Source organism: Erythranthe guttata, chromosome 10 (genome assembly GCF_056151865.1).
Source record: "Erythranthe guttata isolate IM_541 chromosome 10, IM_541, whole genome shotgun sequence".
NCBI lineage: Eukaryota > Viridiplantae > Streptophyta > Magnoliopsida > Lamiales > Phrymaceae > Erythranthe > Erythranthe guttata.
The window spans coordinates 4,525,377-4,539,461 of record NC_142542.1 but is presented as its reverse complement, the minus strand read 5'-3'; the positions used below and the strand labels follow the sequence as shown (position 1 = coordinate 4,539,461).

The 14,085-nt window shown below is 34.3% G+C and overlaps 2 protein-coding genes across 3 annotated transcripts; both read left to right on the top strand.

The window, feature by feature from the left end:
• The first annotated feature begins 4,152 nt into the window (after positions 1-4,152).
• LOC148767326 (uncharacterized) lies at positions 4,153-4,749 on the top strand. The gene has a single exon (XM_088824801.1). It carries the CDS (start codon positions 4,166-4,168, stop codon positions 4,562-4,564), a length of 399 nt encoding a protein of 132 aa, XP_088680927.1. The 5' UTR covers positions 4,153-4,165; the 3' UTR covers positions 4,565-4,749.
• Positions 4,750-8,584: 3,835 nt separating this feature from the next.
• Positions 8,585-13,418, top strand: LOC105949952 (5-methyltetrahydropteroyltriglutamate--homocysteine methyltransferase). Of its 2 annotated transcripts, none has more exons than XM_012973256.2 (12): positions 8,585-8,923; positions 9,823-10,176; positions 10,270-10,357; positions 10,465-10,592; positions 10,682-11,073; positions 11,160-11,323; positions 11,435-11,515; positions 11,609-11,775; positions 11,860-11,965; positions 12,085-12,335; positions 12,502-12,703; positions 12,796-13,418. In XM_012973256.2, the coding sequence occupies exons 2-12, from the start codon at positions 9,827-9,829 to the stop codon at positions 13,162-13,164; spliced, it is 2,298 nt and encodes a 765-aa protein (XP_012828710.1). In that variant the 5' UTR covers positions 8,585-8,923; positions 9,823-9,826; the 3' UTR covers positions 13,165-13,418. The 2 variants fall into 2 exon arrangements, with proteins under 2 accessions (XP_012828710.1, XP_088679789.1); XM_088823663.1 differs by having other exon boundaries at positions 8,705-9,077.
• Positions 13,419-14,085: the final 667 nt, after the last annotated feature.

The following is a 14,085-nucleotide window of genomic DNA, read 5'->3' as shown; positions in this document are numbered from 1 at the left end:
CCGTAATTTGTTTTAGTTCTTATAATGTTTGACTTGCAATTTGACACCACAAACCTAATTCCTTATTTCTGAGATTTCAACCTCTTTATTTTTTTAAATTTTTTTTGGGGGCAAATTGAGCATTTTAAAGTTAAAAGGATGGTGTTTTAATTATTATTATTATTTTCTCATTCCGAAAACAAATTGGATTTTGGGATGCAAACAAAATAGTAGCTTTTGAATTATAGATATACACTTTGGTCGCCACATAACCCTTTGTCTTATATAGTTTATATATTCTTTTTTATTTAAGGATAATTAGTGAAAATACCCCACATCATTACATATATTAGGATGGATATAACCAATTTTTCAATATTAGTCAAACCCCCCTTATGATTAATTTTAATTATTCTTTTTAAAACTGCTATGAATAATATCTAATTTGCCCTTAATGCTATATTATTTCACATATGCTCTAATTTTATTACGTCATTCATCCTCCTCCATCTTCTTTTCTGATATTTATGTCATTCTCCCCATACCCCATTTTGTCTCTTTTCTCTCTCCTGAATAAATTCATGGTGCAGGCAAGAACCACTCCATCGTAGCCTCCACCATCCACCATTGAAAAGCATAGCATGAGCCGATGACTTTAGAAACAGCCTCAAGGACGCGCTCGTATCGCTGTCCACTCCCTCAACATTGATGTCCAAGCCGCCAGATCTGAAGTTCTTGTCCCGCCGCCGCCGCCATCGCTCCGATCTCGATTTAGTTGTAGGAGACGACATCAAAAACTCAAAAATCCCTCCCTACTAAGACCCCTCAACTCCACTGCCGGATATAGAGACTTTGCCGCCCCCGCCTCTGACCTGTCGTTGCCATCCTTCTGATTTTTTTGATTTTTTTTGTGTGATGCTTTTGATGTTAGGTATTTTTACAACAAAATAGTTGTTTTGTTATTCGGCTATTTTTTATAGCTGTTTTCGTTATCCTGCTATTTCTTTTAGTTGTTTGTGAAAGTTTTAGTTATTTTCGACTTTTTTGGTTGATTTTCAAGTTTTTGGTAGTTGATTTTGATTTTTTATTTTTTTATCCTATTATATGACCTGTTGGAAAAATAAACATAAAAAAATATGAATTAAAAAAATTAGTTAATGTATTTTTAGTTGTTTTCGACATTTTTAGTTGATTTTGATTTTTTATAGTTATTTCAATAATATGTAGTAATTTGTCAATTTGGTAACTTAGTTGGGAAAAAAATTCGTTTTGGATTCAAAATTTCTGGGCAGAAAACTGAAAACGGCCAAATGAACGGATGTTTCATCAGTATTTTCTGTATACGATAGGATCTCGATAAATTAATTATTTCGCTTTGAATAATTAATCTTTTTAGTTTTAGTTTTGTTCGGTAAGAACGTGCCAACATTATTAACTCTATAATTAATATTTTGCGAAATTAATAGAATTTCCCTACAACCAACTCTATTAATCCATAGAGGTTAAAAAGCACTTATTGATTTATTGGAAAATATCACATTAAATTTATTAAAAAATGGGCTACGAATCTCATTTAAAAATATTAAAGAAGTGGGTAGTAAACGAATTGGGCTGGACTTCACAATTTGCATGGGCTTTATTTATCATAAACAGTCCAATATTTTGGACCAAATACATTCTTCCACTAGACAAGTTTTAAGATTTTTTTTCTTTTTTTTTAATATATATATTCATAAATAATTATTTTAAAATATAATAGCACTAAAATATGAAACATATATTTCACAGTGTAATGGCGTTTACAAGTTGACTTAGTAAACAAACATTGTATATTATGTTGTTTGAATTTTGAAAACAAAAATAAAATAATAATAAAAAAAAAAAATCTTGTGTTATATTGGTGGCATTCATCGCTAGTGGATCAACTTGCAATTAATAAGAATTGAATTAATCGTTGCCATGAATATTTATTTATTTTCTTATAATTGTTTTTGGTACATACCTAGTGCACGTTCCCAATTATTGGTGCTAAAGTAAACGTATATACGTGAAGACGACGTCGTCTTTACATTACAGTTCAATATCTAACCATGAATATTTTATATACTATTCCCTCATAGGTCATCTGGTATTTATAAATATATGAAGCCAGAACAAAGTATAAGATGTATATGCAAATTCCATTTTCAGAAAGAAAAAAAAGAAAAAAAAAGCATAATCGAACGAGAAAATTAATTAAAAAAAAAATATGTCGAATATTATTCACAAGATAGAGGAGGCCTTCCACATTGGCCACAAAGAGGAGAAGAATAAAGAAGAGCATCATGAAGGTGAGCACTCCAAGAAAGAAGGAGAATATTCCGGCGAGCAAAAGGCGGAGCACGGCGGCATGAAGGAGTTTATGCACAAAATCAAGAAGAAGATGGGCGGTAGCGGCGGCGGTGGCAAAAAACATAAAAGCAAAGGTAATAAAGAGGGAGAGAAATACAAGGAGGGCGGCAAAGAAGGAGAAGAAGGAGAAGTTGAAGAAGATGAGGAGAGAGAAAGTGAGAGTGAAAGCGAGAGCGAGAGTGAGAGCGAGAGTGAAGAAGAAGAAGACGACGAAGAATGAGGTGGTGGATTTTAGTACGAGTTTTAATATGAGATGTTTTACACCCGGGGTGATTTTACACTATGGATTCATAAAAATAATTATTCAGTAAACACACATACACATGAGTGCGTGTGTGTTTTTATGTGTAGATAAATGGTGTAGAATCATCTGGTGTATTTGCCGCTGCATCTACAAACTCTCAAGAGTGTGAGTTTTTTTTTTTTTTAGTGATTTGTATTTATTGTACATTTAATTGTTGGGTTTGTTGATTGATATAGTGTGTTGTGTGAAAGTAAGGTCTAATATACTTTTGAAAATTATTAATTAATTTTGTGAATTTTAAACACCTTCTCAATATACTTTTTTATTTTTATAATTGCAATTTGCATATGTTGAAGATGTACTTGTGAGATAAAAATAAACCTAGTATTGAGGGGATGAACTAATTAATTAATCAAAGTTTTGAGTTTTTGTGTAATCCTTTAATTAAAATGGAACTGTTAGATATTCGTGGGTATTTATACGCGTAATATATCTTGTTTGCGATAATAGAATCGATTTTTCGACTTGGATTGAGTCTGTTTATTCAATTTTATTCATCTCACAAATATATTGAACCATTTAATTCGAACCATAGTATCTCGTTAAGTCACTACTACGCACCACGTTTACATTTTAGACCTCGTTTCGTTGCCAATACACAGATTCTCAATAAATCAAAGTTTATGAATTTGTAATTTATTTTTAATAATTACAAACTTATTTAATTTTAGAATAGTTGAGATATATGTTCAACATATATAATAACAATCACAGAACTAGCTAATAACAATTACTATTACAAATACAACCATAACATCAAATCAAGACAACTAACAGTCTTTTAATTATTTCATGATAAACTATGCTAACTACTTCACCGATAAATAAATAAAACAGATAAATTAATATTTATTGCAAAAAGGATATCAATTTCTCAAAAGTTAAAAGAGTAAATGATTATTTCTCAAGAACAACGCAAATTTCCGACTAAGGGTAAATAAATTACAACCGCCCCCGAGATAAAGTTTATTTACGAAAAAACCCATTATTTGCTTTTAACTACATCCACCTCATGTAATTTGTAGATTTCTTACATTAACACCCTTTTTCTGGGTCAATGTAAGAAATTTACAAACTGCAGGGGTCTGAATGTAATTTCTAAAAAAAAGTTTTTTTTATATATTATGTTGTTTGAAGACAAAAATTGTATTTTCTTTATTGATGGCATAAACTAAAGAAGAAGTAAATTAATATTTGCTTCAATATTTTTGTCCTTGCTTATATTATAATTTGTTTTGATAATTAATTAACATACGTAGAGCACGTTTCCAGTTATTGCAGCCAAGTAAACTTATACGTGACAACGACTTTGCATGTTCACATTTCAGTTTGATGCTTAACAATTAATTAATATTTTAAATTGGCTATTTGCTGTCTATATAAATTTGAAGTCAGGTCAAAGTATACATTGTGCAATTCCATTTCCAGAAAAGCAAAAAAATAAAATAAAAAATAATAATAATAATAAATTTTTTTATAGAAGTTTAAATTATGTCAAATATAATTCACAAGATAGAGGAGGCCCTCCACATTGTCCACAAGGAGGAGAAGCATCATGAAGGTGAGCACTCCAAGAAAGAAGAAGAATATTCCGGCGAGCACAAGGAGGCGGCGGCGGCGGAGCAATGCAGCAAGAAAGAAGAATCCGGCGAGCACAAGGCGGAGCACGGCGGCATGAAGGAGTTCATGCACAAAATCAAGAAAAAGATGGGCGGGAGCGGCGGCCATGGCAAAAAACATAAAAGCAAAGGTCATAAAGAGGGAGACGAATACAAAGAGGGCGAAGAAGAAGAAGAAGAGAGTGAGAGCGAGAGCGAGAGCGAGAGTGAAAGTGAACAATATGAAGTACAAGTACAAGAAGGAGGTGGTGGATTTGAATTCGAGTTTTAAGATTGCGTGTTCGTTCGTTTGTTAGTTATTTTTATTGTATAATTATTTTGGTTTTTGTTGATATGTCGTGTTTTTGTGAGGCTTGTTCGACCCTACACCTGTGATATTTGATATTCATCGGGAGTAGGGTCGAGTGAACTTTTATTTTTAATATTTATTAATTTCATGAGATTTTATATACCTTATATATGTTTAAGAGCTTTTTTTTGTGTGTGTATTTAATAGTTTGGGTAAATTACAAACACCCCCTGAAGTATGGTCAAATTACAAAAACACCCCTCTTGTTTGGATAATTACAACCACCCCCTCAACTCCTCAAATTTAGTGGAATCTTCGAGATTATATGGAATATAATCACTTTTGTACCCGTTTTATCCCATTCGAACTCTACATTATGAAGCAAGATGATCACAATATGTGATTTTTAGCTTGTATATATCAGTTTGTGGTGCATCGAAAACTGTATTTTTTACACAAAACGAGTACAAACTAGAGCACATTCCACATAATCTAGATGATTATGTTGAATTTGGCACAATAAAGGTGGAGGTGTAAGAAAAAATCATTGTTGAGGGGGTAGATGTAATTATCCAAACAAGAGGGGGATTTTGGTAATTTGACCATACCTCAGGGGGTGTTTGTAATTTACCCTAATAGTTTAGTTAAAAATAAATTGTGTGTGTTGGTTGGTTGTGGATTTCGACATTATAGAAAAAAATCCAATTTAGTAGCTACAAGTTCAATTATTTATAATAGATCATCAATGTCATGAAAAACAGTATATTGAAAAGTTTAAAGTTTAAACTCACAACTTCAACAAAACAAATAACTTACTATTAATTTATGCAAATATAAAATAAAAACATAGATTCTTCTAAGGAAAAGAAAAGAACAATTTTTGACCTTTAGTAACATATACAAAAGGAAATATAGAAGAAGCTTTGTCAAAACTCGCATTATTGGGTTGAAATCCTCACCAATTTTGACTAACTTCTCACCCCCAATTAGGGGTGGAAATTAAAGTGGAATTTTCAATTTCTACCGATTTCGATCCGAATATTTTCGATTTCAGACGCTTCATCATTCTCTCTCTTTCTCTTTTTGTTTTCTTTTAATTCGACCTCTTGTCTTTCTTCGTTCCTCGGGTTCAATTCATATCAATTTTCCTTCTTCCTATCTCTTCTCTACTTTTCCTTAGTTGGATAAACTATGAAGTCAACGAGGATGAGAGGTTAGCCCGATGGGATGAAAGAAAATGTGGTTTATGAAGACTCTTTGAATATGTGTTTTGCAAGTTTGGCTTACAATCTTATGTCTTTTCGTGTCTTGCAAATCGAGAATTCCTCTCTGAAAAAAAAAAAAAAAAAAATTCTAGAATTTTCCAAAACCTACCAAAAATAGCATTACCCCGAAATATTCGGAACCGGGCTGAGTTTTTAGATTCCGGAATTTTCGGATGGAAATCGCAATGCATTTCAGAGTTCCGAAAAAAATGTATTTTCTCCAAAACACCAAAATCCGATACGATTCGTCCTATTTCCACACCTATCTCAACTATAGAGCTCTCACAAATTTTGAAAATTTAAATTGAATGTGTTTTTTTTCCGAGGAAACTATTAGACCACCCATTACCAGATCTGGTGATCCACAACCAATTTCGTGAAGACTCGCTCAGATTTGACCATAAATAACCAACTCTGCCCGTGGTTTGAGCAGTCTCGGCTGAACCAGGTTTTGGTCATTTGACCCCTATTTTGTATTTTCCAATTTTAAAAGTCAGACCAGGCAGCCTCATTGCCGGACCGCGGCCGAACTGGTCCGACCGACCGACTGGTTCATTCCGGTTCCGACAACATTGATTATTATTACTCATTCCGTTTATGATTGATTGACCATAAACCTAGAACTAGTTAAAACAATTTAATTAATTTAAAAAAAAAATGTATATATTTAATAAAAAGAAATTCTTTAAAGCTTAATTAACAGACTGCAAAGGCCCACCAATAGAAAGAAAGTCCACAACTATAATGGACCACGACTTCTCCACTCCCACCATGTCCATAGCAGCTCTTTTTTCTTTTTTTAATTTTTTTTTTTTTATTTCTTTTAATATTATTCGTAGTTCATGCTTATTCGTTTTCTTGTTTGCTTTGTTAATTGCAAAAATTGAGGTTTGAAAAACTCAAACATAAGACCTTGCTGGTTAACAAATTTTTAAATATTTTTCTTGTCTCCCCAACTATTTTACATAATTTAATGATCAATTGCAAATTAATAGTTAGTGGTAAAATATATTTGAATATGTTTACATGAAAATACATAAAAATAATTATATCTAAATAATTTTTTTTATATCTTTATATAATATAATTATAAATATAACCATTTATTTACATATTTCCCTCAAGTTCCTGTGACCCCATGTTTAGGACAAGCTTTTTGCCCGTGTCCGTTTTCACCAATTGCCGTTTTCGTGTTCTAGTATGTACTAGAATAGTTCAAATAATCCAAGAACTTGCTTTAAGAGTTATGAATTGTGTTACTTGTACTTTAAATTGTGAAAATTTGGTGTTTTATACGGAGAAACAATTGATCATGGACATAACTCGGGTCACTTAGATCTGATTTCAGTTAAATCTCTATAAATTAATATAATTCACACCAATCAAATTCTATAAATTCAAAGAATTATTAGGATGGATCTTTTTATATATGCAAAAGAGATTATTAATTTATTAAAGTTTTATTTTATTTGTATGGGGCCTTTTGCTTTAGCCCATCAATATTATACCATATGTCACTTTATTTTGTCAATAAAAATTAAAAAAAGCAAGCCTACATTACATTAATATTTGGGTCAAGGTGGACCCTACTTACCTACTCGGCAAACAAAATATTAACCTCAGTGCAACTTGTCATTTGCAACAAAAGTAAGGGTTATTTTGGGGAATTAAATATCGCAGAATGAAATATTGCGGTGGCCCCAGGTGGTGGTGCGCCACCAATCTCCACCAACTACAGCCACCAAACTTTGGTGATCACTGCACCAGAAAATTTTACTTCATTACAATTACCCTGCAAATCAGATCTTTAGCCCAGGCACTTATTGAGCGCGTGAGACAAACGCTCCACACATTTTTTTTTAAAAACTTTTAAGTATATTGATTTTTTTGGAACATGGATGTGTTATATAATCAACCCAACCAACTTATAATTTTGCATAATTTGAATTCATTAACTTGACATTTTGTTTTCTATTTTTTAATTTATTAGATTAGGTGTATTATGAAGTATGTCGATAAGCAATAATCGAAAATATCGTTAGTAATGGTATCCATTTATAAACTTTGATATTTTGCGGATTAAAAAACCTTAGATATGTCTGTTTTCGTCTCTATCTATTATTATTATTTTAATTCTATTGATTAATTGTTTAATTGTTCGAGTACTAGAAAGTCGATATAAAATAGATGCATGCACATAAAATTGCGTTCTTCAGAGGTCAAAGTGTAATCTTTCTTCTTCTTCCTTTTATTTATTTATTTATCATTATTTCCTTTTTAAAGAAGTCTAACAATTCTGATAATTTGGAGAATCTATTTTTTTTTCTTTCCTCGTGTTTTTTCGGCTAATCTTATAGTTTCAAAATTGGAATGAAATTTATGAGATTCGTCCGATTTTGGCCTAAAATTTTCCGTATTTGACATGTTTCATTCAAAACTGATACTATGTTTCGACTTTTTAGATTTTCAAATCCGAATTTAGCTCCAAAAATTTTGACTTATTTACCCAACAATCAGTCTTATAAAATCATTATTTTCTTGTATTTTACTATTATATTAGAAATGAATTAAAAATGGTAATCTGGACTGAAAAATTCTAATTTTGGAACAAGTTTTTCGATTCCAATTTTCGAAACTCGATTTTCAAAATTATTTTGGCAGGGATTTGAAATTATTTTTTCACTTCCCAAAAAAAAAAATGGAATTATTTCGAGCGGATTTGCCCAATTTTCATCATATTCCAAACTCAGGACGTGAAAACACGCACCTAAAGGCGCGTGCACGCTCACGCAACGCGTCAGCATTTACTGTAATCAGTAAAAAAAGAAGGTAAATTTTTTACCCAAACTGGGGATGCAAGCAAAAAAAAGAAAAAAAAAAAAACAAATCGCGCACAGTATCACATTCATTCCGAGATCTACATCTCATCATCAAGCATGTATGCATTTTTCGCTATAAATAAGCCCATTCGTTCATCTCCCTGAACTCGCGTCTTGCCCTCCATTTCTCTCTCATCACCACCACTCTCTCTCTCTAGACTCGGTCTCCATTGTTTTCCTTCCCTTCTCTCCCACAGGTTCGGACTTGCTGCTTCCATTTAAATCGTTCACTGTCTCCATTTCTTCTCTACTCGTCCTGTTTTCGCTTTCTAGTTCAATTCTACTATTCGATTTTCGTAGTTTCCCTATTTTTTCTTTTCAAACTGTTTTTTTTCTCCTTTCGCTTTACTGGTAAGAGTTCGTTGCGTGATCTGCTGCCTTTTTTTATTTTTATTTTTTCTAAATCGTAATTGATCAGAAATTTACGCTATGTTTGTGTATTTAAGTATTAATTAAAAAAAACATGGTGAAATGACAATAGAAGCGACTTGTGATTGGGTGGCGGGGAGTGGATTGTGAGGATAGGGTTTAAATGGTTGAATTTTGGGGAGTGGTGATTCGTAGATCTGGAATTTTGTAGCCCTGCACTACACGGATCTGATATGAAGTGGCTTTTGAGTGTGTTTTGTTCCGTTAAATCCGCGCGCGGTGTTTCAAATTACTGTTCGTGCAGCATGTATTCTATTCTTCCATCTGGATCTTAAAGTTGATGGATCTGATTGGTTGATCAGTATAGGCTCCATTCACTGCATGTGTTTGTAGAATTTGAATGATGTCGTCTTATTATTGCTTAGAGTTTGTGTCTTTTGTATCTGTATCTCATTTCGCCGATTTCGTTGGGTGGTGCAATCTAGAAGTGCAATCCGTTTTTACGTCGATTGATATTCTGTGATCCTGTTTTTTTTACATGTGATAGACGAATTAGCTGACGGATGATGTTAGAATTTTGTGTAACTGAGATCTCATGCAATCGATTGCTAATGATATGATTAGCTGGCTGGGCTTATAGTAGAATCTTTATATTAAAATTTGGAAATGGAACAGTTTCTTAATTGATTTTTTTGTATGATTTCATTGATTGAATTTGTTGTACCAGAAAAATGGCGTCTCACATTGTTGGATATCCCCGTATGGGCCCGAAGAGAGAGCTGAAGTTTGCTCTGGAATCATTCTGGGATGGCAAGAGCAGCGCCGAGGATTTGGAAAAGGTGGCGGCGGATCTCAGGTCGTCCATCTGGAAGCAGATGTCTGATGTTGGGATCAAGTACATCCCCAGCAACACTTTCTCTTACTACGATCAGGTTCTTGATACGACGGCAATGCTTGGTGCTGTTCCACCGAGGTACAACTGGACCGGTGGTGAGATTGGTTTCTCTACTTACTTCTCCATGGCCAGAGGAAATGCCTCCGTTCCTGCTATGGAAATGACCAAGTGGTTTGACACCAACTAGTAAGTGACCCGATCAAATTGCTCAGCATGTTTTTTTAATCCTTACATCGCTGATATGTTTATCTAACTATCGGTAATGGATATTGAATGCAGCCACTTTATTGTGCCGGAATTGGGGCCTGATGTGAAGTTCTCATATGCTTCCCACAAGGCAGTGAATGAGTACAAGGAGGCTAAGGCGGTATGTGCTTAGTAAAATCTCTTGATTTATAACTACATAAAGGGTGTTTGCTTCTCTATTATTCACAATTTTGTTTGATCTGATGATCCTTGTGTTATTCCATGCAGCTCGGTATTGACACGGTTCCAGTTCTTGTTGGCCCTGTTACATACTTGTTGCTGTCTAAGCCTGCCAAGGGCGTGGAGAAAAATTTCCCTATTATTTCTCTTCTTGACAAAATTCTTCCAATCTACAAGTAAGAAAAATGTTTTATATTAATCTTGTTGTCCCATTCCCATATTATGAATCCCATGTGAAACTCAAATGTATTTGAAATCATGGCAGGGAAGTTATTGCTGAGTTGAAGGCCGCTGGTGCTACATGGATTCAGTTTGACGAGCCCACTCTGGTTAAGGATCTCGATTCACACGATTTGGAAGCGTTCATGAAGGCATATTCTGAATTGAAAACATCTTGGTCTGGCGTCAATGTCCTGATCCAGACTTACTTCGCTGATGTGCCTGAAGCTGCATTCAAAACCCTTACCTCACTGCCTGGAGTTGCTGGTTATGGTTTCGATTTGGTTCGTGGAGCTAAGACCCTTAACTTGATTAGAACTGAATTCCCTCTTGGAATGCACCTTTTTGCTGGAGTTGTTGATGGAAGGAACATCTGGGCTAATGATCTCGAAGCATCTCTCAAGACTCTACAGTCCCTTGAAGCCATTGTTGGAAAGGGTATATTTTGTAAATTTATTTATAGGGTTAAAAACTTTGATTTGTTGGAAGGGCGTTCGTTTCATTTTTTCCTAATTTTTTTGCAGACAAGCTTGTTGTGTCCACCTCGTCCTCGCTTCTCCATACAGCTGTTGACCTCGTAAACGAGCCTAAGCTTGACAAAGAAATCAAATCGTGGCTTGCATTTGCTGCACAGAAAGTTGTCGAAGTAAATGCTCTGGCAAAGGGATTGACCGGAGAGAAGGATGCGGTAGATTTTATAACTAATGCCCCTTTAGAATTAAGAGCATAAGCCATATTTCTACACACACTTCCGTTGTTTTTAGCGACAATATTACTGATCTTATATGCTCTTTTTCAGGAATTCTTCTCTGCTAATGCTGCTGCTCAGGCTTCTAGGAAATCCTCTCCAAGAGTGAACAATGAAGCTGTCCAGAAGGCTGTAAGTGATGTGTTCTTTTCTTGAACTTTTTGGTGTAGTTGCTACTATAACTATCGTTTGCTTATCAAAACTAATCGTCTTGTGTTCAATCAGGCTTCTGCTTTGAAGGGTTCCGATCACCGTCGTGTAACAAATGTCAGTGCCAGACTTGATGCTCAACAAAAGAAGCTTAACCTTCCAATCCTTCCAACCACCACCATTGGTTCCTTCCCTCAAACCGTTGAACTCAGGAGAGTTCGTCGTGAGTACAAAGCCAAGAAGTGAGTGTTTTCTTCTTTTTTTCATAAAAGTTCCAAACGTGGCTTTATGTATGCACTTTCTAAAGGTTTAATTCTGCTATATAGGATCACCGAGGAAGAGTACGTCAAGTCCATCAAAGAGGAGATTAGCAAAGTTGTGAAGCTCCAGGAAGAGCTCGATATCGATGTTCTTGTTCACGGAGAGCCAGAAGTAAGTCAAACCAGAATCCTAATTCCTCAAATCAACACTTTTTTTATATAAGAATTCGAAACACTTTAATATGAAGTATCTGTACTTATAACATAACTCTTGTTTTCGGTCTATTACAGAGGAATGATATGGTTGAGTACTTTGGAGAGCAATTATCCGGTTTTGCATTCACCGCCAATGGATGGGTGCAATCTTACGGCTCTCGATGTGTGAAGCCACCAATCATTTACGGTGATGTCAGCCGCCCAAACCCCATGACCGTCTTCTGGTCCAGTGCTGCTCAGAGCATGACCAAGCGCCCGATGAAGGGCATGCTCACCGGCCCTGTTACCATTCTCAACTGGTCTTTCGTCAGAAACGACCAACCTAGGTACACATACACACACACACACACACTTATATATATATATATATATATATATATATATATATATATATATATATATATATATATATATATATATATATATATATATATATATATATATATATATATATATATATACAGTCAGTAACATGTGTTTCTTGGTGGACAGATTTGAAACCTGCTATCAGATTGCTCTGGCTATCAAGGATGAAGTGGAGGATCTTGAAAAGGCGGGAGTTACCGTTATCCAAATCGACGAGGCTGCACTGAGAGAAGGGTTGCCTCTTAGGAAATCCGAGCACGCTTTCTACTTGGACTGGGCTGTCCACTCTTTCAGAATCACCAACTGTGGAGTCGAGGACACCACCCAGGTATACTTTCTTCCATACCTTAATTTCTCCAAAAACCAACGCTGTAATAAATTTATGCTAATCAATATATTTTGTTGTTGATAAATCGACAGATCCACACACACATGTGCTACTCCAACTTCAACGACATCATCCACTCCATCATCGACATGGACGCTGATGTCATCACAATCGAGAACTCCCGTTCGGACGAGAAGCTGCTCTCTGTCTTCCGTGAGGGAGTGAAGTACGGTGCTGGAATTGGGCCTGGAGTTTACGACATCCACTCGCCAAGAATACCCTCGACTGAGGAAATCGCCGATAGGGTCAACAAGATGCTTGCTGTGCTCGAGACCAACATCTTGTGGGTCAACCCCGACTGTGGTCTCAAGACTCGCAAGTACCATGAAGTTAAGCCTGCACTCGAGAACATGGTTTCTGCAGCTAAGCTTCTCCGCACACAGCTTGCCAGTGCTAAATGAAGCCCCGGTGGTGGTGGTTTTCTTTGTTGAGTTTGAATTTTCTCCGATTTGTTTGTTTTTTTACCGGATTTTTAAGAAATGTTTTATTATGGTTTTTTTTTTTTTAAATAATTGCTATTGGTGATGAAAGATTCATTATCAGTGGGATAGGTTTGTTAGGCTGCTGCTGCTGCCCATTTGGGGCGTTTTGTTTCTCTTTTTTACGGGTTTTGTTTCTCCTTGATTTTTCGTTTAAATCAATCTATATTTTATTATGTTTGAGTTATTTATTTAATATTTTAATGATACTTATTTGAAACATACATATACTAAAATACTATTTATTTTATCACTATTGAACAGTGGAATGTTATATAATAATGGTTGATGTAGGGTTAATAATTTGAACGGATACTTTTTTTCTTTGGAAATCGGAAGCAATGAAATTTGAAAGTTCCAAGTGTTTATTATAAATAAATAATAATAATCTTATACCGTTATACGTGCAATTTTTGGAAATCAAAATCGAATTGAAAATCAGAATGTATTTCAATTTTGTTCAAAAAAGAATTATATATTGTAACTTGTTTAATTTGGAATGAAAAATATCGTTTCAAGATAATTTTAGAAAATGGATTGATATCGGCTGAATCCGATTCCGATTTTGAAACATTGTTTTTTTTTTCTTTTTTTTTTCTCATTAATTAGCATAAATTTTCGTTGTATTTTTTCATCCTACATACCCTCTAGGGTGGAATGCGGAATGGGATTTCTAAATTCCGATTCGAAAATATCCAAAATTAGAACCGTACTTTTTATTTCGATTTTCGATTTTTCGAATATATTTGGAACTGAATTAAATTGGTATATAAAATTTTCGGAAATTTCGATTTCCAATCTGATTTCAGTTGCGAATATTTCGATGATTTTTCAAAATATATA